The following is a 20,099-nucleotide window of genomic DNA, read 5'->3' on the forward strand; positions in this document are numbered from 1 at the left end:
ATATACACACAGACTGAGACAATTTTCAAGAAACAATGTTTATCTTTACTAAATATAAAACATTTTATTTTCTATTTAATTCTCTTCTGCTTAATTTCTAGTTTTTGTAGAATTATTGATCTGGGCTGGTGACTGACTGCTCTTCCAAAGGTCCTGAGTTCAAATCCCAGCAGCCACATGGTGGCTCACAAACATCTATAATGAGATCTTCTGGTGTGTCTGAAGACAGCTACAGTATACTTACATATACAAAATAAATCTTTAAAAAAAAAAGAATGATTGATCAATGTCTAGTAAAGTGATTTCACTGATTTCATGCAAACTGTCATCAAAAACAAATCCATAGGAGCCTACTCTATATCAACGGTCAGTGATCTTAACCACTGAGCCATCTCTCCAGCCTCCTAACTCTATTGTCAATGGTAAGAAAAGTATTAACTAAAAAAGAAAAAAGAAAAGTATTAACTATCTTAATTCTATCTGATTACTATTCTATATACTACAATGAAAAAAACTGCCTAGAAAGACACTGCTAATAAAAAAAAATATGGAAGTGCATGCACATACACACACATTATACATACTCCTACAGAAATGCTGTGAACACAAAATAATGAGCATCACAAAAAGTGTAATATTATTGTATTAACTTAGTGTTATAAGTGGTTGATTAATACTTAAAACTTTTCCACTTCTAAATTCCTTTCTAGCATTAAGAAGTTCAGCATTCTTCACCCAGGTCAATGGGTCCCCCAGAGCAGAGCTTACTAGGTGTGCAGCTAGACATTAGTCCTCTCACCCTCAGAGGAACTGGTTAAGAGTCTCAAGCAGCCAAAATACCAAACTGGAAAAACACAGTCAGGTATTCCTTCTGAAACATTCAGACCAATTTGAAGGAATTTACAACTTGAGCCAATTTGAAGTAATGGAAAAAGTAGAACAAAGGTGAATATCAATCAGAAATTAAGGTCAGCAACTGCTAAGTTTCCAGGCAATAATCTGTATCATTTTGCTTAAACCATCTCTTAAATAGAAGAGATTATTCTACATCTCTTATATCCTTTTGTCCACCCTGGAACAGGTTCCCAAGAATATGTGGGAGAAGTTTGCAATGCACAAGACTAAGAAGCAGAGAAAAGAATAGTCAAGATTGTGAGGAAGCTCTGAGGCCTGAGTGAGGACAAGCAGCACATTAGCAACAAATCAAAGGACTTGTTACATCTAATATGGAGAAAGTAACTGAGAAACATAGAGAAGAGAGAAATATTTGTTGGCAATATTCTGTTTCTCAAGGTAGATGAGTTCTATCATACAAACCTTAGGATCCAATGTGTTTGAGACCTCAAAGTATTGGAAATTTTATATAAGTAATGATATTTTATATATAATGTATTACATTGTATATCTGTTATATAATATCCCACAGCTGGAAACAGTATAGCACCTCTATTTCAAACACATCAATATTTCTGTAGTTAAACACCAAAAAATCACATTAAATAAAAGAAGTTATGAAGTTTAATGGTTTAATGGCTTTATGTCCATTTAAGTCATGTTTTGCAGTCAAATGATTTTTTTAACTATTGTAGTTTTAGAATATATTTGCTATCTAATAGCTTGTTTAGCCTTTCAATAAAATTGTTTCTTTGCTTTTTTTTAGCCAATATATTCTTTGAGATGAACTTTATACCCACTGTCCAGATAACCCCATGAAGAAAAAAAATTCTATTAAGGATTCTAATTTAGATTCCAACAAGAAAAATAAACATAGAAAATAAAATTATTATTAACGACAGAACAGATGAGTTTTCTTAGAAAATGACAAAAAATCTAAACTGTTTAACATAACAGAAATTTAGGAGAATAGTCTTTGGATCAACAAGCAAAGTTATCTAAGAGAAGGGATCTGCTGTGACCTGCCTCTTTCCTGAACATGAATCACGCTGTAGGCAGCACTCCACAGCCACCACAGGTCTTTTCACCTTGGCCTTTCAAGTAAGTAAGTAATAGCAACTTTTTAATGCCTGGTGATGGGCAGGGGAGGGGTATTCCAGCAAAGAAGCTGGTAGCTTCAGGAGCAGTCTAAGTAACTGATCATTGGTTCAATCCACTTGTGAGCATTAAACTAACTTAAATGAGTATTCTTTATATGGGTTTTGGTATAAATTCCTTTCCATACTTCATAAGTATCTTACTACACCCCAGTACAGTGAGACCCACCTGTAATCCCAGTACTTGAGAAGCTGAGGGAAGGAGGAAGTTGGAGGCCAGGATAGGATACATAGGAAGACCCTATCTCAAAATAATTATCATCACTGATCCGTAGTGGCACACGCCTTTAATCCTAGCACTTGGACGGCAGAGGGAGGTGGATTTCTCAGTTCGAGGCTAGCCTGGTCTACAAAGTGAGTTCCAGGACAGCCAGGGCTACACAGAGAAACCCTGTCTCGAAAAAAAAACAAACAAAATAAATAATTATTATCATTATCATCATCATTATAAAAGCCAAGAAATGAGAGTGAAGACATGGCAGAGCCAGATGAAATGGAACTTAAGTATGCTGGACTGTGTTCTCTCAAACCTAACCAAAGGGAGCTATGCAGGTTTTTAAGCCAGGAAAATAACATGATCATATCTAAACGGTACATGTCCTTTGTTTAGTAATGATCACTTCATACCAACTTTGTGGTTTGGCCAGACTGTCCATGTACCTTCACCTTGACTCTATATTTGAAAAGTGGGAACTAAAGGATCTACCCCATGAAAATAAAGCAAGCCTGTCCTACATGTCATGCAGGATGGGCCCTACTCTTTCAATACTTAGCAGAAGAGGACAGAGCAAATATCCAGCGGTGCCTCCTTACTTTGAGTTTCTGGGCCTCTCCTCGTACTTTCAGCAGCTCAGTAATCGAGTCCACAAAGCCCTGGTAGTGGAAGTTGCACATTTTCTCGATTTCTCTGTCATGGTTGCGAATACGAGTTTCCAGCTTCTCCATGAATCGTCCATGTTCCTCACCATCATAGACAGACCTTTAAAGAGAAGATGGCATAACGATTACAGCACTTCTGAGGAGAAAAGAATTACAAACTCGGAAGAAACTTCTATAGAGACTAGACAGTCAGGATTCATAAACTACCAACTGAATCCATACTGTCCCCACATTACAAGAGTGTTGGTATTGTTGTGTTTTGTTCTAGGAAAATCCAAAAAAGTTGCTTTCTAATTCACTTAAAAACATTTGGCATACCATCAGACTATCATCACAAAATAAAAGTCTTGAATTATAGCTCCTATCCATTTCTACATTTAGCTCATCTAGAAAAACTCGATTTCAATAAATCCAACTATCCAGTTACTCCATGACTCTATCCAAGAAGCTGAATAGTACTGGAGGGAAAAAAAAAATCACAGACAGGCTGGCTAGTATAACTACACAGCTATAATTTAAAATAGTCACTCAACACTACTAGAAAATTCTGCTGGAAATGGAATTCCTTGTCTAAAATGCTTGAAAACTAATGTTTCTGATTAAAGGAATTTTGGGGGAATATTTGTGTGAGTTTTCTTGTATATAAGATTCAAATCCAAACACACAATTTATCATGTTTTCACATATAACTTATACCCTGAAGGTAAATCTATTCAACATCTTAGTGACTTAGTATTTTGACTACAACAGGTCACAAACATGAGGCCAACCTGGCATTTTCCACTTACAATGGCTGTCATACATTCCTTATGAGCATTTGTACTTGAGATTTTTTAATTAGGAATGATAAACCCAGGCAATGATTAATATCTCAAAAAATAATATAAACACTCATTGTTGAAGCTTGGTGCTGACTTCTTCATTAAGCACTCTCTTCTGGAGAGCGTGACAGTAATTACATGGATCTACCCTTTCACTGACACAGCTTCTCAGTCTCTCCTCTAGAGCCTCCTCCTCTATTATACCTCTCTATGCTCTCTCACCAAGCAAGCTCATGGCTCAAAAACACCACTCATATAACACTGACTTCCTGAGGTATAATCTACAAATGAAAGCTCTACCCTGAGCTCTAAATTCAAATTTCCTGTTACTACTGCAGTACTCCAATTGTATTGGTAAAAGCCATCCAAATGCAGTGTGTGTGTGTATGTGTGTGTGTTTGTGTGTGTGAAGTATCAATAATCATTTATCATCTGTCTACCCTTTTCCTATCTAATCTACTACTAAGTCATAACAACTCAATCTCCAAAACATGTCCTAAAATTAAATACAACCCCCTATTTCAATTTAAATCACTGTCCAAATGTAAAACTTAGCTGCACCAGAGCAATTAAAAAGCCTCTAAAATTCCATTATGCATTTGCTACCACCATCATCACCACCAATTACATAGTCCATGCAGCAGTTAAAACAATCTCTTTAAATCAGTATTTCAAACATCCCCACCCCACCAGCTTAAGTCTCTCCAAAGGCTTCTATATTAATGAGGGTTCTCTATAGAAACAGACTTACAGAATGATATGTATATACATATATGTATAAAAGGGATTTATTAGAATGGCTTACAGGCTATGGTCCTGCTAATCCAATAATGGCTGCCTATCAACAGAAGATCCAAGAACCCAGTAGTTATGAGACTTGATGTCATAGCTTGTCTTCAGTGTATGCTGGAATCCCTAAGTAGGCTCTAATCCCTGTAAAGGAATGGACTTGCAGCAAGAGCAAGAACAAACTCAGGTTGCATGGTGAACTGGTGGACTATTATCAAACATTCAGTTTCTGCTAAGGACTAATAGCAGGTTAAGAGCTGTCTTTCAAAGGGAGAATAATTTTTCTGGAGATGAAGGCAGAGCCTTGCCTCAAAATCCCAAGGTCTCTTCTGTGACTCACCAATAGAAGCCTTCCATGAGCTCCAAATAGCATCCTTGTCTGCCACTAATACCTCAATAATGCCACTAATAGCATCATCAGGTCTGCTGGATCATACAATGGTAGAGCTGCCTACACAACAGCTTAGATATGTTAAAGAGTCTTCTGTTACAGGTTCCAAACAAAGCTAGCAGTTTTCCAAGACATTTGGCATATGGATCATAGTAACTTACACAAGTGAGAAATATACTCTCTCTAGTATCCAAATGGGCAAATTAAACATTATGACTATCTCTGCATGTTCCACACCTCTGGTCTCCTAAGAATTTTACTGAGCGCAGTGGATTGAACAAGAATGGCCCCACAGACTCAAATATTTGAATGCTTATTCAACTATGAGTGACTGAGAAAGATTAGAAGATCAGGAGATGTGGCTTTTTGGAAGAGGTATGGGCTTATTGGAGGACGTGTACCAATGGGAGTGGGCTCTGAGGTTTCAAGTGCCAGACCCAACAATGTCTCTCTCTTCCTGCTGTCTGCAGATAATGTAGAGCTCTCAGCTACTTCCCCAGTACCAAGTCTGCCTGTGTGCCACCATGCTCACTGTCATGATGATAATGAACAAAACCTCTGTAACTGTAAGCAAATCCCAATTAAATGCTTTCTTTTATAGTTGTTATGGTCATGGCATCTCTTCACAGAAATAGAACAGTGACCAAGACACTGAGGTAGATGTCTTCTGAATTTTACATGGATTTATTTCCCATCCTCTGATGCACATTTGTGTTACCAACAAGTCCAATATGGTTGATACCTCATGCTCACTTTGTCCAATCAGCATAATGCCATCAATATGGGGCACTAATGTAATACTTTGTGGAAGAGATAGATGATTGAGATCCATTCAAACTAAATTATGACACTGAGCTAGAGAGTTAATTCATAGTTAATATAAAGGTATACTGCTGCCCTTGACAACTGAAAGCAAATAGCTTCTGGAGGTCCTTACAGATAGGTATAGAGAAAAAAAGACATTTCCTAGGTCAATAGCTGCATATCATGTACCAGGAGATGTGTTTATCTGCTCAAGAAAGGACATCACATCTGGTACAGCAGCTTCAATTGGAGTCACTACTTAATTAAGTTTTTTATAGTCAACTGTCATTTTCCACCTAGGCATCTTTCAAGTCCTTGATGGTAGTAATAACTTCTACAACTGTTTTAGGGATGCAACACTGTATTGATTTTTCCTGGATCAGGCAACTCTTAAAGGTATTTAGCCTTTCCAACCACAACCATAATAGCCTTCATGCCAGATCAGGGAACTACTGAAAGAATTCTTCCAACTTCTATGTATATCTATCCCAACTATATATATTGGGTGTGGGAAGGTTGGACAACCGCAGAGTGAGTTCAGAGACCTACTAGACCTGTGAATCAGACTTCAGCCAAAACTCCATTAATCAATCCCCTGACCTCCATTAAGCACTATTTTAACTGGAGGGCCATGATGCTTCTTGAGTTCTCCTAGAGTCAGTATCAATTCAGAACCAATAACCCACATGCTGACTGGGACATGCCAACACTATCTCTGAACCCCTGACACTCCTTCAGCAAACACATATTTGCTCAGTGCCCATGATTTTTTAGTCTGGAGTGATGTGTGGTACAGGATCATCATGCATTTATCCTCTGGATAAGACTATTTACTTTCTTCATCATGTCAGTTCACTACCCAAAATTAAGGGTAACACACACACACACACACACACACCTACAAACACTGACTTCAATAAAAACACAGCCATCAAGATTCATTCCCCCTTCCTTGGAAAGAAAAAGATGAAAAAAATTATAAGCAGTCCTCCAAGTGGATGATTTATTTCAGTAAGTTTGACGCTTAAATCTTCCCCTTTCAAAGAAAAGAAAAGGACTCTTCTAAGTAAAGATACTCATATTCCTTATCATGTAGAAAACTAGGGGGTGGGGGCAGGAAACACTGAAAAATCCTCAAACTTAAAAACATAGGCTGGTATTACTCAATTTAAAAAAAAAAACTTTTGGTTTAATTTCAGTATATTCTGACTCGGTAATAACTTCTACATTAGGTTCTACCAGGAAATTTTTTCATTCATTCTCTCCAAAGGTAAAGAATAAACCTGATGAGGAAAGAAAACACAAAGTTCAGAAATCCGGGCACCAGGTATAGAGGAGTGTAACCCTAGCAGGTGGGAAGTGGAGGAAGGAGGGTGAGGGCTCTAAGGCAAGCCAAGCCTTACCAACTAGCATGATCTATGTAAGGCCCACTCAAGGAAAATAAGCAAAGAAAATCAGAACTGAGATAATGCCTCCCTGGGTTTCCTACTTTTCAAAAAGAAAAGAAAACCTAAACTAAAATCAAAGTAAAAAAATGAGGATTTCAGATGCCTGATTGTGAGGCCTTGGTCTTAGCACTGTAATTTGCTACAACTTTGACCAATTCAATTAATCTCTCTGACCTTCAGCTCTTTCTCATTTACAAAATAGGAAATAGCAATCAATCACAATTTCCCTGAAGTACTAGCTAAACCTTAAGCTTTCCAATTCAAGCACATAACGAGAAGGAGCAAACATTTGGAGGACAGACAGCAGGTGGTAGTTTTAATCTCCTTATCTCTCAGTGTCACCAAGTTTCTATTTAGAATCTTCATGGTATGATGTGGTGTAACTTTACAGATTTAGAGTGGGCCCTTGGAGTAGAAAATTTAAAACTTAAAAAGATTTGGTTAGTATGGAGCTCCCAGGTCTGTGATCCCAGCATTCAGGAAGCTGAGGCAGGGGCATGAGCTCACAGTGATTAGTACAAAGCCAGCCAGGACAACAGGGCAAGACCTTGTCTCAAGAAAAAAAAAAAGAGTTGAAATCTAAAACACACAAATCTAAATGAAGGAAAATAGACAGTGTTTAGGGTACCCTGTATTCCCCATTTTTCTGGAAATTTACAATACTCCCTGATTCTGTATGAATTCTTTGTGTACATGCAAGTGAAAAGGATACACAGTTTCCATGTAGCTATCAGACAGGTGAAAACATATTTACTTGCATTTTATGTCTTTAATTACAAATTTCTTCTACCACAGTAAAAAGCAAATATGAACTGATCTTATAAACCATACAAACTCTGCATTTCAAATTTATTTCAGCATGTCATCAATAACCAACAGGCCTATCAGAATTAAAAGGCAAAAATAAATAAATAAACAAGTCTTAAACTGGAAAAGTTAGGGACCTACTAAATTAGCTTTCCACTGGCAGTCAGCACTGTTCTTAACAGTATTGCACTGTTTCCTTCTGAACAAATGACCTAAAGTGGAGAAAGACTGCCATCTAGTGGTGACTAATTTCTAATATTTCTTTTAAAAATGTTATTTGATGTAACTAAATAAAACAGACTGATGAAAAACATCTAAAAACTGCATTTGATCAAACCTGTGGGTCCAAGGCAGGGCATGTAACTCAACTGATAGAGTGTAACCTTTCGTACAGAAAACCCTGGACTGATAAAAACTGGGCATGCTGCCAACACTCAGGTGGCAGAGACAGGTGGATCAGGAATTCAAGGCTATCCAGGACAGTCAGGGGCTACACAGAGAAACCCTGTCTAGAAAGAAAAAGAGGAGGGAGGAGAGAGAGAAGTATGAGAGAAGGGAAAGGAGGGAGGGGGATTCCACTGCAGGGTGAGTCAGTTGTGGATTAGCTGTGTCTACATAGCAACTATTGATCCTTTTTTTTTGTTTGAGCAGTCCGACTCTGTCTGGTGTTTCACCTTCTTATCCTACAACTAAAGGTGAACACTAAAGTTACCTTGTCGGTGACCAGTTAACACAAAGATGTATGTTACAACTCTCACCAATGAAAAGGAAAATCTGTTAGTAAAAGGCCAAAGTGGGAAAAGGGAAGTGTGAAAAAAGTTGCTTTTCCTACTTTAAACACTGCCCTGTAAAAATAAAACCCTTATAGGCAGGCGAAGCAACCACCCTATAAAGAGGGGAAACTATGCCAATAATCTAGGTTTAGAAAGGGGAAAGTGTGGGAAACACCTGAGTCCTGGTCATTGGATAAATTCTCACCAGCTGTCTCCAGATACTACATATGTCAGTCAATTACCAATTATTTAAGTCACTTTCCCTCTATACTCTGCTATTTGCATAGTAAACTATCCTATATGACAGCATGTTGTGCAGTTTGCAAAGGCAACTCAAAGATACAAACAACAATTGGTATCCAAAGTTTGTTAAGGAGTCCAGTCTCCAGCTTCAACTATCTTTCCTTCCCCTTTTCTTCCATTTCAAGGTAAATCTCATCCACTCTTAAAGCCACAGCTCACACCTTCCTTCTTCTGAAGACCCACTTCTAATCACTTAGGGCCTTTCATCCCCACAGCCTTTGTAACTAATTGCCCTTACAAAATTTATTAAACTATATTCTGATGGTCTGTTCAATTATCAGTCTTCTTATACTAAAACATTAGTCCTCCCTTGTGCAAAGACTGTCTTACCCATTTTATCTCCAGGTGTTCTCACGGGGCCTGGATGTGGAAAGATTCTACCACTGAAGTGGACACAAATGGATACAAAGAAGAAAAATGTAAATCAAGCAATGCTTGTGAATTTACCCTTGTTTCAGAGATGAATGCAAGAGTAGTTAATACAGGAGACCAAACACATCTACTCACAAGTCTTGAGACCAAGAAGAACTCAAGACACCAAAAACTGAGTATTTTCAGTCTGGGATTTTGGTTTTGATTATCTAAGAAAAAAAATTCCAGAGTTGTTCTGGTCTTTTCTTTTTCATATATCTTTTTTAACTTGTCATGGCTTTATCCCTCAAACATTTTCTTCTCATTAAACTCCATAAAAGAATCATTAGTAATTTTGTTTATCCCAAAAGTTAAAAATAAAGTGGAAAAACACATTTAAGCATGATGTTGAGGTCAAAGCAGTTTGTATCTCTTCTTCTTACTTCAGTATGTCTACTGATTGTGTTCAGACTTCAGGATTATAAATTGGATATTCTGGGTACAGGAAAAATAGACAACTGCATATTATCATCAATACCTGGAGACACATATTGTTATTAAAGAAGTCTAAGTTGATCACAAAACATCTGACAGTTAATACTGTTTATCTTTCAACTTGTCTAGAATAATGTAGGAGACAAGCCTCTGGGAATGTCTATGATGCCATTTCTAGATTAGGTTAACTAATATGGAAGGATGTACCATTTAAAGGGCTAGAGTAGTGGTTCTCAAGCTTCCTAATGCTATGACCATTTAATACCATTCCTCATGTTGTTGTGACCCACAACCATAAATTTTTTCTTAACTGTAATTTCGCTACTGTTATGAATTATAATGTAAGTATCTATGTTTCCTGATGGTCTTAGGCAACTCCTGTAAAAAGGTCGTCCCACCAAAGGGGTCTTGACAGGTTGAAAACAGCTGGAATAGAGTTTGTGACTCAATAAAAAAGGAAGAAGCAAGCTGAACCAGCTGAGGTGCCTGTTTAGCATATCAAGGTAAACCTGGCCACCAGGTTCTCTGCAACCCTCAGACCAACCTGTTACAGGGTATGCCTGCCCCCTCCACCCAAACCACCAAAAATTTCTCCAGCCCAGGGGCTAAACCTCCCTTACCCCAGCTGTTCTTCCCTATATAATCCAACCATTTCGGTTACCTATTCCTTTAGTTTGTCCTCTCTTGTCCAGTCTCTTGGTCCTGCTTGGCAGCTGCTGTGCCCTCTCCTCTATCCCTCTCTCCACACATGGCTTGCAAGGTCTTGACCATTCTGGATGCTCCCACATGTCGCTGTCTCTGACTATGCTCCTTTTTACCTAAAATAAACTTTCTCCTCCATCATACCTAGGAGTAGTCATGTCCTTTCCTTCTTGATTTCCTTTTTCATTCAAACACCAGCATCTAATTGTCTGAACACCATCTATGAATGAAGCTGTGTGAGATTTTTGAGACCTTGTGAGAAAACACTGTGTAAGCAAAAGTATTGTAATATCTCTCCATTCCTCCATAACACAGGTTGCTATGTCTTGGAATGTGCCTTCATGCCCTCTCAGATGTGATGATGGAGTAGGTTTCACTTTAGATTACACATCACTTACTATCCATTAGTATTCAGGATGATGCTTCCAAACATGACTTGACTCCTGACAATATACAGCTTAAACTCATGTGACCTTTGCTCTTCTGACCTTGCTTAACCCTCAAGAATATCCTCAAAATATAAACTGATACTCTGAACGAAGTTGGCTACTGCATGATACTTTAGTCCACCTCGGTTTTGGGCTCCACTCTCCCAGACCAACTAGAGTAGTAACATTTCATAACTACATTTCTGGCTGTGGTGCACTATAACCAACCACCTTCTACTCTTGACATCCTGCCTTTCCCACCATGATGGACTGTATCCCCTTAAACTGGGAGCCAAGCAAAGCCTTCCTCTTGAAGTTTCTTCTTGTCAAGTATTTGATCAAAGCAATACAAAAGGCAATTAATATAATATCTAAATGTTTTTGTAACACCATATAAGAGCAAACACATTCCAAAATTTTTTCTGTCTTTGCAGATCCCAACGTATCTGACTGGCTCCACCAAGACAGCCCATATAACCAAGAGGATACTCTAAGGGAATTCTGCCTCAGGCAAGAAAGAAAGCCAAAGGTGGACACTTTCAGAAACCAGGGTGGGGGCAGCTTCAGCTGACACCTAGCCAAAGAGCCTTCCAAAGAATGTGACTTGGGTTAAATACAACTAGAAAGTCTCAGAAGAGAAAAATTTATCATAAAATATCAGTCAAATCAACAAAAGAAATCAAACAGGAAATAAACCAATAAAAGCAAAGATAGTCCAACTTAATTATACAGAGACTGTCATAACTAAAACCTAGGTAATATCCTGTTGGAACAAATCATCATCATCATCACCATCCTCCTCCTCATCACCATCATCTAAAAATACAAAGTCTCAATCATCATCATTATCATCATCTGAAGATATAAAGTCTCAACAAAGTTTGTCAGTGGCTTTATTATTTCCTTTGTACAAATCTGTGTTAAAAGCAAAAAGATTTATTTATTCCATTGCTTTTTTTAACTGAATCATGAATGTTACTAATTATAAGATGAGAAATAAAGAGTACTTGAGGCAGAATCTTTTTTTAGTTCATAAGTAAGATGATTAAGCATTTGCATCTCTATGTGACACATACCACTCTCAAACCTTGTTATGAAATTGGGCACATTACCCATTTGACCTGATAAAAAGAAAAGGAATGTTTGAGAAGGGTGCATGACTAAAATCCTGAACTACATAGTGAGTCAAGCTGGGATACAACAAGACCCTGTCTTTAAAGAAATAAAAATTAACTAATTTTTTTTAAAAAATGAATGAATGAATGAGCAGGATGGTGTATGCCTATAAATCCAACATTCTAAGACTGAAGTAGGAGGATCACTGCAAGTTCAAGATCAGCCTAACCTCCACAGTGAATCCAACCCAACTAGAGCAATTTAATACTCCAAAGTTAAGTCCCTAGCACTGAAAACCCTGAGGGACCAATAAAAGATAATAGAGTTGTTTCCATTCAAAAAAATGTAATAGAAAACAAAGTAGCAAAACAAGATGCTGCTCCCCATGAGCAATGCAAGCATTAGGCACACTAGGAAAACACTTCTGGTTGGTAGTAAATCTTAAAAATCTAAATGAAGGTTCTATACCATTAGTGCATTGACTTCGCAGTAAAGAAAATAAAGAACATCTCCGGTGACTGGAGTAAAAAGGAACCGAAATCAAAGAGACAAATGAGGGGACCTCAAAATGATTAAAAACCAAGATACTTCAATGAAAGGGTAAAGGGAGCATGCAAGGAGCCCACCCTCTTCTGGTACTGATTCTGGTTGCAGGAGAAAGAAAAACATCTAGTCATTTTAAAACAAAGAATAAGTCTCATAGTCATAGTATTTATATCTGTACAGTCAAAAATAATGTCAAATTCTTCATTTTAGGGCCAGGTATAGAGGTGCATCTTTTATCCCGGCACTAAGGAAGTCAGTCAGAAGTAGAAGGATCAACTGCTTGAGTTCAAGTTCAAACCATGCCTGAGAAACATACCAAAATATCATCTCACAAATAATAATTGTTATTTATTTTAGAAGCAATCTCCTTCCCAATGTCCACACATAACTGACGGAATGAACATAAATCTTCTCTAGAGAAACATACTTTAATTCATATTTTTAAGATTTCTGAGAATAGTTATTTAAATTAGAATTTAAGTATCAAAAAAACACAAATCTTAGAACATGGACAGTTTAAAAACAACAACAACAACAAAAAGCTTAAAAAGAATAAAGAACTATGGATCAAGATTTACCCAGGCTTAAAATTGATATGTATAAATTAAAAATAAATGATATATTTAAAGAAATAGCAAACATTTAAACCAAAACAGAAAGAAACATTAAACATGTAATTCCAAAACTGAAGAAATTACAAAATTGCTACCAAAAGCAAATAGATACAGCTAGCAAGTGGCCCAGAAGGTAAAGGCACTTACTTGCTGCTAAGCCTTACACTCTGATTTCCATTCCTGGGACTCACATAATAGAAGGAAAGAATCAAATCTGGCAAGTTGTCCCCTGACCTCCACCCATGTTACACACATATAGACTTGTATAAATAAATGTAGTAAAAATACACTATGTTATAGCATGCAATCACAGTCTGTTTTTAAAGGAATAAACTACAAAATCTGTTGAAACATCTGGTTACCCTTCATTTGGAGTGGTACAAAGTGAGTTATTCCTTCAGAGCCATGGTATCACCATTAACCACTTAACCCTCATAGTGACAATAAAAATCTGAACTGACCTTGACCTTAGGAAACCATGTGTGGTTGGGAGTAAATTCCACCAAAAGAATTATCCTTACATTTACCCAGGCACCTCATTCTAGCCTCCTGTCACACTGGAAGGCAGGCCTAAGAATGAATGAGCACCATTAAGGACATTTTACTGGTAGAGGGTTAATACTCGCTTGCTTGAATTTTTTTATTTGTTCATATCTTTGAACGGCTGCTACACTGAACAGCACATACATATGATTTATTTACATGTGTATCACTCCCACAGGACCATGAGTTCCTTGAGAGTTCACACCTGGAACAATGCCTACATTCCACAGAGAAGGCATTATAAAGTGACACATAGCCTATGACAGACCCAAAGACTTTCAAACTTTCTACAAGGACAGGCACTAGGGATGATAATAAACACTCCAATCAAAAAGCAAATTCAAGTCCTATTACTGCAAATAATCTGTACTTCAGCTAAAATATTAATAAAGAAAGAACCAGAGGAAAAGAAGAAAGAAGGCTCAAGGGAATTTCTTATAGAAGTGTCTGGGAATAATTTGTTATTCCCTAGCTCTCCTCTACCTCTTCTGGAAGCTGGGAGCAGCAAAGCCTGGTTCCACAGGGAGCTGGTGTTTCTAGTCCTTACTGCCAACTGAAGGGGAGGGGACAGCAGTCCCTAAGGGCTTTTAGGAAAGATTGCTTCCAGGTGGAAATTTTTTATGGTACTATGCAGCCTGCAGCACCCTCCCCTTTCCCCCTGCCTTCCTTCACAACTACTGATGATTAAACCATGGACAATCAGGCTGCAACAATGGAAACAGTCAGACAGCTTCCAAACAACATGGTTATATGCTCCAAATTATCAAGTTAACTCTCAATTCATTGGCAAAGTTTGGTTTTGTTTTTAAAGGAAAGGGCAAGGTGGTGTTTATTAAAGATTTGTGGAAGTAGCCAAGAACTCTCTATTATAATGATAAGCATCAATGCCCAACCAGCCCCACATAACACAGACATAGAAAGAAGATAAGGACAATCTTCTGTGTTCTGTTACCTACCCCAATTTTTGTAACTTTAGTCTGCCGTGGATTAAACACTCCATTAAACCCTCTGTCATCATAAAAGTGCACAGGGAGCTTTGACCTGGTGTCATGATGAAAGCTAGATCAGTTTATACCTGAAAGTGGTACTGAAAAGGGTGTGTGTGTGTGTGTGTGTGTGTGTGTGTGTGTGTGTGTGTGTATGTGTGTGTGTCTGTCTGTCTGAGATCAAAGTGAATATGTGCCAACTAGAAGTGGGCACAGAAAAATTAATCCTATGACACTGACTGAATCTGAGCAAAACTGTTCTCATGACACTAAAACTGAAAAGGATATACCTAATTCAGCCTTTCTAAATCATAATAAAAGCAAGCATCTTTTAAATGTGTGTCAAAATGTCAAACGAACATCTCCCATATAATAACTCAGCTATCCCTCAAATATAACTGTGGTGATTTGAATAAGAATGGCCCCATAGGCTCATATATTTCAGTGTTTTGTTATCAAAGAGTGGCACTATTTGAGAAGGATTAAGGTCTGGTTAAAAGAAGTGTGTCAATGGGGGGGCAGTTAAAATTTCAAAAGTATATGCCAATCCCAGAATCTCTCCCTTCCTGCTGTCTGTGGATCTGAATGCAGAACTCTCAACTCCTTCTCCAGCACCATGTCCATGTGCCACCATACTCCCCAGCATGATAATAGACTGAATGCAGTGAAACTATAAGCAAGGCCCCAGCTAAATTTCTTTCATTAGAGTTGCTGAGGTTATGGTATCTCTTCACAACAATAGAAAAGTGACTAAGATAATAACCCTCCTGGAATAGTTATTATCATCAGTCTGCATATGAAACAATCTTTCCAAGACTGCTATTACACAGAAATAGTTTCCTGTATTACTACTACAAATACCATAATTTTATCAATAATAACAAAATGAGCTTGGTGGTGGCAGTGCATGCCTTTGATCTCAGCACTTGGGAGGTAGAAGCATTCGGATCTCCATGAGTTTGAAGTCAGCCTGTTCTACAGAGTAGGTTCCAAGACAGCCAAGGTATGAGAGATACCCTGTCTCAAAATAAAATTTAAAAAAGAAAAGAAAATAAAAGAGAAATACAAAAGGTGAGAAGAAAGGGTTTTGTTGAAGAGTAGAAAAGAGAGAAAGTGGGGGCTGGAGAGATTCAGCGGTTAAGAGCACCAACTGCCCTTCTGAAGGTCCTGAGTTCAAATCCCAGCAACCACATGGTGGCTCACAACCATCCGTAATGAGATCTGATGCCCTCTTCTGAGGTGTCTGAAGACAACTACATTGTACTTACATATAATAAATAAATAAAAAGAATAAAAAGAAAAGAAAAGAGAGAAAGCAAGATGAGATGAAAACAACAAGATATTTAAACCATATGTCCACTCAACAGCTAGGTAAATATATCCAAATATTTAAATTTACATTTCTAAGGGGAACAGAAGAGACAGTAAGAAAAATCATTAAACCTAGATAAATGTGACTCCTACTATTTGTGCTGGGGTTTTTTGTTGGTGGTGGTGGTAGTGGGTTTTTTGGGGTTTGGGGGGGGGGTGTTGTTTGTTTGTTTGTTTGTTTTGAGGCAGGATCTCACTACATAGCCCTGCTGGCCTGGAACTCACAGACATCATCCTGTCTCTGCCTAAAGTATGCTGGGATTAAAGGTGCATACCACCATGCCTGACTTTGACTCTTACTTTTTTCATAACGTTTCTGTTTCTAATATTTTACTTAAAGTGTTATTTTAAATGATTGAACAAAAAATATATTTTAAAAATCTAGAACAGTAGTAGATTCACAGTAAACACTAAGTAAGATGTTAAATAAAATAAACAGTAAACAAGCATAAACACTTTGGTGTTAACATGAGACCACATTTCTAAAATTTTATCAAAATAAAATAAAAATAAGAACTATGGAGTGACAGCCAGAGGTAGTAGCATACACCTGTGATCCCAGCTCCCAAAGGGAAGACACAAGAGGATTGTCCTAAGTTACAGAGCTATGATATGATCCACTTGTTAAAAACACTTATGTAAAATGCAAGACAACTTGGTTTGGCCAGCACTGAATAAACCAGGCTGAAGACACAGCTCCATAATCCCAGTACATGAAAGGCAGAGATAGCAAGACCAAGTCAACCTTAGCTAACAAGTTTAAATCCAGCCTGGTATATATGAGACTCTGTCTTAAGAAACAAAATATTTAAAAGATATAAAATACCTCATCCCTCATCTGCCATAGGCTGGAATAGGCAAGGGAGAGATGCTCTCCCCCCCACCTTTCAGCCCCCCACTCCCTTATTGCCCACCTCCCAACCCCCACTCCCTCCTGCCCCTTGCTACCTGAGGCAGGCAGGAGAACTGGCCCCAGTGTCATAAGAGCAGAAGAACTATCCCTCATCTACCACAGGTAACAAGGGGGAAGGAGAAATGCCCTCCACCCTCCTTACCCCTTGCCACTTAAAGCAGGTGGGTAAGTTGACCCTGATGGAGAAGAGCTGAAGCACCAGCTAAAGCATTCTGGAGAATATGCCTGCACCTCACCTGGGCAACACAGTAGAACTGATGATGGTAGCAAAAGTGTCAGTGAGTCAGCCACAAGGCCATGAGAATGGGAGAGCTGACCCTGCCCTCTGTTTGCTGAGGCAATGGGAGAGCTCACCCTGTTGGCTACCTCCCAGGCCCTGCCAGATCCAGGGCTTTTGAGTGGCCCACCCCAAGATCTATCCCATGTTGCTGGTGAAAGGGCCAGTCTTGCAGATCCAAAGCTGTAGGATCTCCATGACACAGGACAAAAACTCCGAGAGGGGTCCCCAGGAGGATCCAGTAATGATAGTGTAGCAGAAGCCAGAAGCCTTGAAACAGACCAATGACTCACTGCAATGAACATTTGCAAGTTAAAGATGTGTGGACAAAAGAGTACACTATGTGACACACTACAGCTTCCAAGACAAGACTTTATTATTATTGTTATTATTATAGCTTATTTTATTTTAGTTTGTAGGGAAGGTTGCAAGGGTGGAAGGCAGATAGGAAAGGTCAAGGCAATAAGTGGGATTGAGGTGCATGATGGGAAATTCACAAAGAATCTCTACAAAGTTAAAACAATACAAAATAAAAATAAAGTGTCTTTTTCAAATACTCTCTTATTATTGATAATCTCAAAATTAATTTAATTAGTGTGCTATCATTATCCCTCAAAAGGTAGTAGGGAAAAGAAGAGCTCAAATGTTTGCTATGATGGAATCTCTTGTCTGTTTCTAAGAAATCTTATCTGTAAACTGAAAGAATACGCCTTTCTCTTGCTTCCTATTCCATACTCATAATATACAAAAATTCTCTATCAACAGAATAAAACTATTAAAAACAATTTCATGAGCTATGGTGACCAAAGTCTATAATCAGAGATAGAAGAATAGTAAATTCAAGACTAGCAGGGGCTACACACTGAGTGAGTCTGTCTCAAAAAGAAAACACATTTGGGGGATGGGAGTGAATTAAATTTAAAAAAAAAAAATAACTTTCATGGTTTAGACCAAAGTTAGACCAGCACACGTTTCCATTAGATATCAAATCAGCCTCGCCCCTCCCCCTTTTCTCTTTTTAGAGGACAACCCAAAGAATAATTATTTCAATGGCTTTTCTTTAGTATAGAAACCTATAGAAAAAGAAGAAATCTCAGAAGCAATACAATCTAATTACACAGCATGACAAGTTTTTCCAGATCTCTTCATCAACTACTAGACCAGATTATGCTGTCACATCTAATAAGTTTGTTCACTACACAGCAATCAATCCCATATCAATAACAATTGCAAAGTTCTTAAAACCAAAATTTGCTTTCTTAAAATTTTCATTATTTATCTTACTTTTACCCTCAAAAAAATACAAAGACTAGGTCTGGATCCCTCTCTTTCCTAGGTAAACAACCTCAAAAACTATTCAAATATCCAACATATAAGTACATTTCAATGCAAGTTTCCATTCTCAGGGAAAGTTTCAGTAAGGTCTATTCTTCAAGTATAATAAAACAGATCATGAGGCTCAATGTTCAATAGCACAGGCTACAAAGCCAGACTTCTTAAACTCAAGTCTTAATCCTGCTGCTTATTAGATGGTGACCATGGGCTAGTTTTTCTGTAATTCAAATTCCAGCTCAGGGAAATGCAGATTAAAAATAGCTACCACTTCATTCAGCAGTGTTCACACAAAAAGGGAAATACAAATGAAACACTAACAGCAGTGTCAGGGATACAATGCTAGCAAATTCTTCCTCTTTTTTCAGGGGTTAGGGTGGGGGTAGTTTCTATGTAGCCCTGACTATCCTAGAACTTGCTCTGTAAGCCAGGCTGGCCTCAAACTCAGAGATCTGCCTCTGTCTCCCCAGTTGTGGGATTAAAGGCCTGTGCCACCATGGTCTGGCTTAATACAAACACATTCTAAAGCAAACACCGTCAGACTAGGAGCTTAGCACCCCCTCCAGTTACTTGGCTTCTACTAAAAACAACCTATGACATGCTTATTCATAGTCATACCCTATGCATGGCACCTCTACTCACACTGAATCTCCTCATGTCTTTATATATTGCTACATGCATCCAATTGTTATTTTGAACCTATGATTTACATACTTTTACCATCACAGTCAATTATTCTAATCTTTTAAGACCTTTCAGGACAGTAATCTTTGTCATTCAACCTTCTCAAAAGCAGATTTGCCATGGAGAAGGAAAGAAACTCAAGCAACTTCTAGGATCTAAGGAAGAACTATGGAAAATAGGAACACATGAATGGAAAGTTTCTGATGTGTAGTTTTTAAAGAGAGATATGAAAAGGTTAATGTTAACCTTTAAGAAAGTTGAGGAAATAAACCTCGCTTCCTCAGGCCAGTGTTCAGCCCCCAACTGTGTCTAACTTGGAAAGAACTTGTCATGAGCCAAGGCTTTTCATGTCCCTCTCTTTTGAAGGCACAATGGAAACAATTCCCCTAGAACAAAGGATTGCGTCAGTGAACTCTCTGCTCTTTCAAGTTGGAAGGACAATTGATTCACACCATGTGTCAGAGAGAAACACCAGTTAGAACCAAGTGAGATAAATTTTGAGTCTCAGAGCTGTTTAATATTAAACTGTAATAAATCATCTTTACAACAAATTATAAACAAAATATTTTGTTTACCCTCCCTCTCATATGGTCTTTCCCTTGGAAAGAAAATTTAAGACAATTCATAATTTTTGAGGTCAGAGATGCTCCACCAAGCACTATTTTTCAAATGTCA

General features: G+C 38.0%; 1 protein-coding gene and 1 non-coding gene across 7 annotated transcripts in view; one reads left to right on the top strand and one right to left on the bottom strand.

Annotated features, from left to right (window-relative positions):
- Exoc6b (exocyst complex component 6B) overlaps positions 1-20,099 on the bottom strand; it is a 521,360-nt gene that overhangs the window by 461,304 nt on the left and 39,957 nt on the right. For all 6 annotated transcript variants that reach the window (XM_052174154.1, XM_052174153.1, XM_052174155.1 and 3 more), the window contains exon 2: positions 2,865-3,030. In XM_052174154.1, coding sequence (XP_052030114.1) covers positions 2,865-3,030 — 166 coding nt within the window. The remainder of the gene's footprint in view (positions 1-2,864; positions 3,031-20,099) is intronic.
- On the top strand, positions 12,060-12,164 carry LOC127679619 (small nucleolar RNA U13). The gene has a single exon (XR_007976881.1). It is a non-coding gene; the product is annotated as a small nucleolar RNA U13 (small nucleolar RNA).

The sequence above is a fragment of the Apodemus sylvaticus genome, chromosome 2 (genome assembly GCF_947179515.1).
Source record: "Apodemus sylvaticus chromosome 2, mApoSyl1.1, whole genome shotgun sequence".
NCBI lineage: Eukaryota > Metazoa > Chordata > Mammalia > Rodentia > Muridae > Apodemus > Apodemus sylvaticus.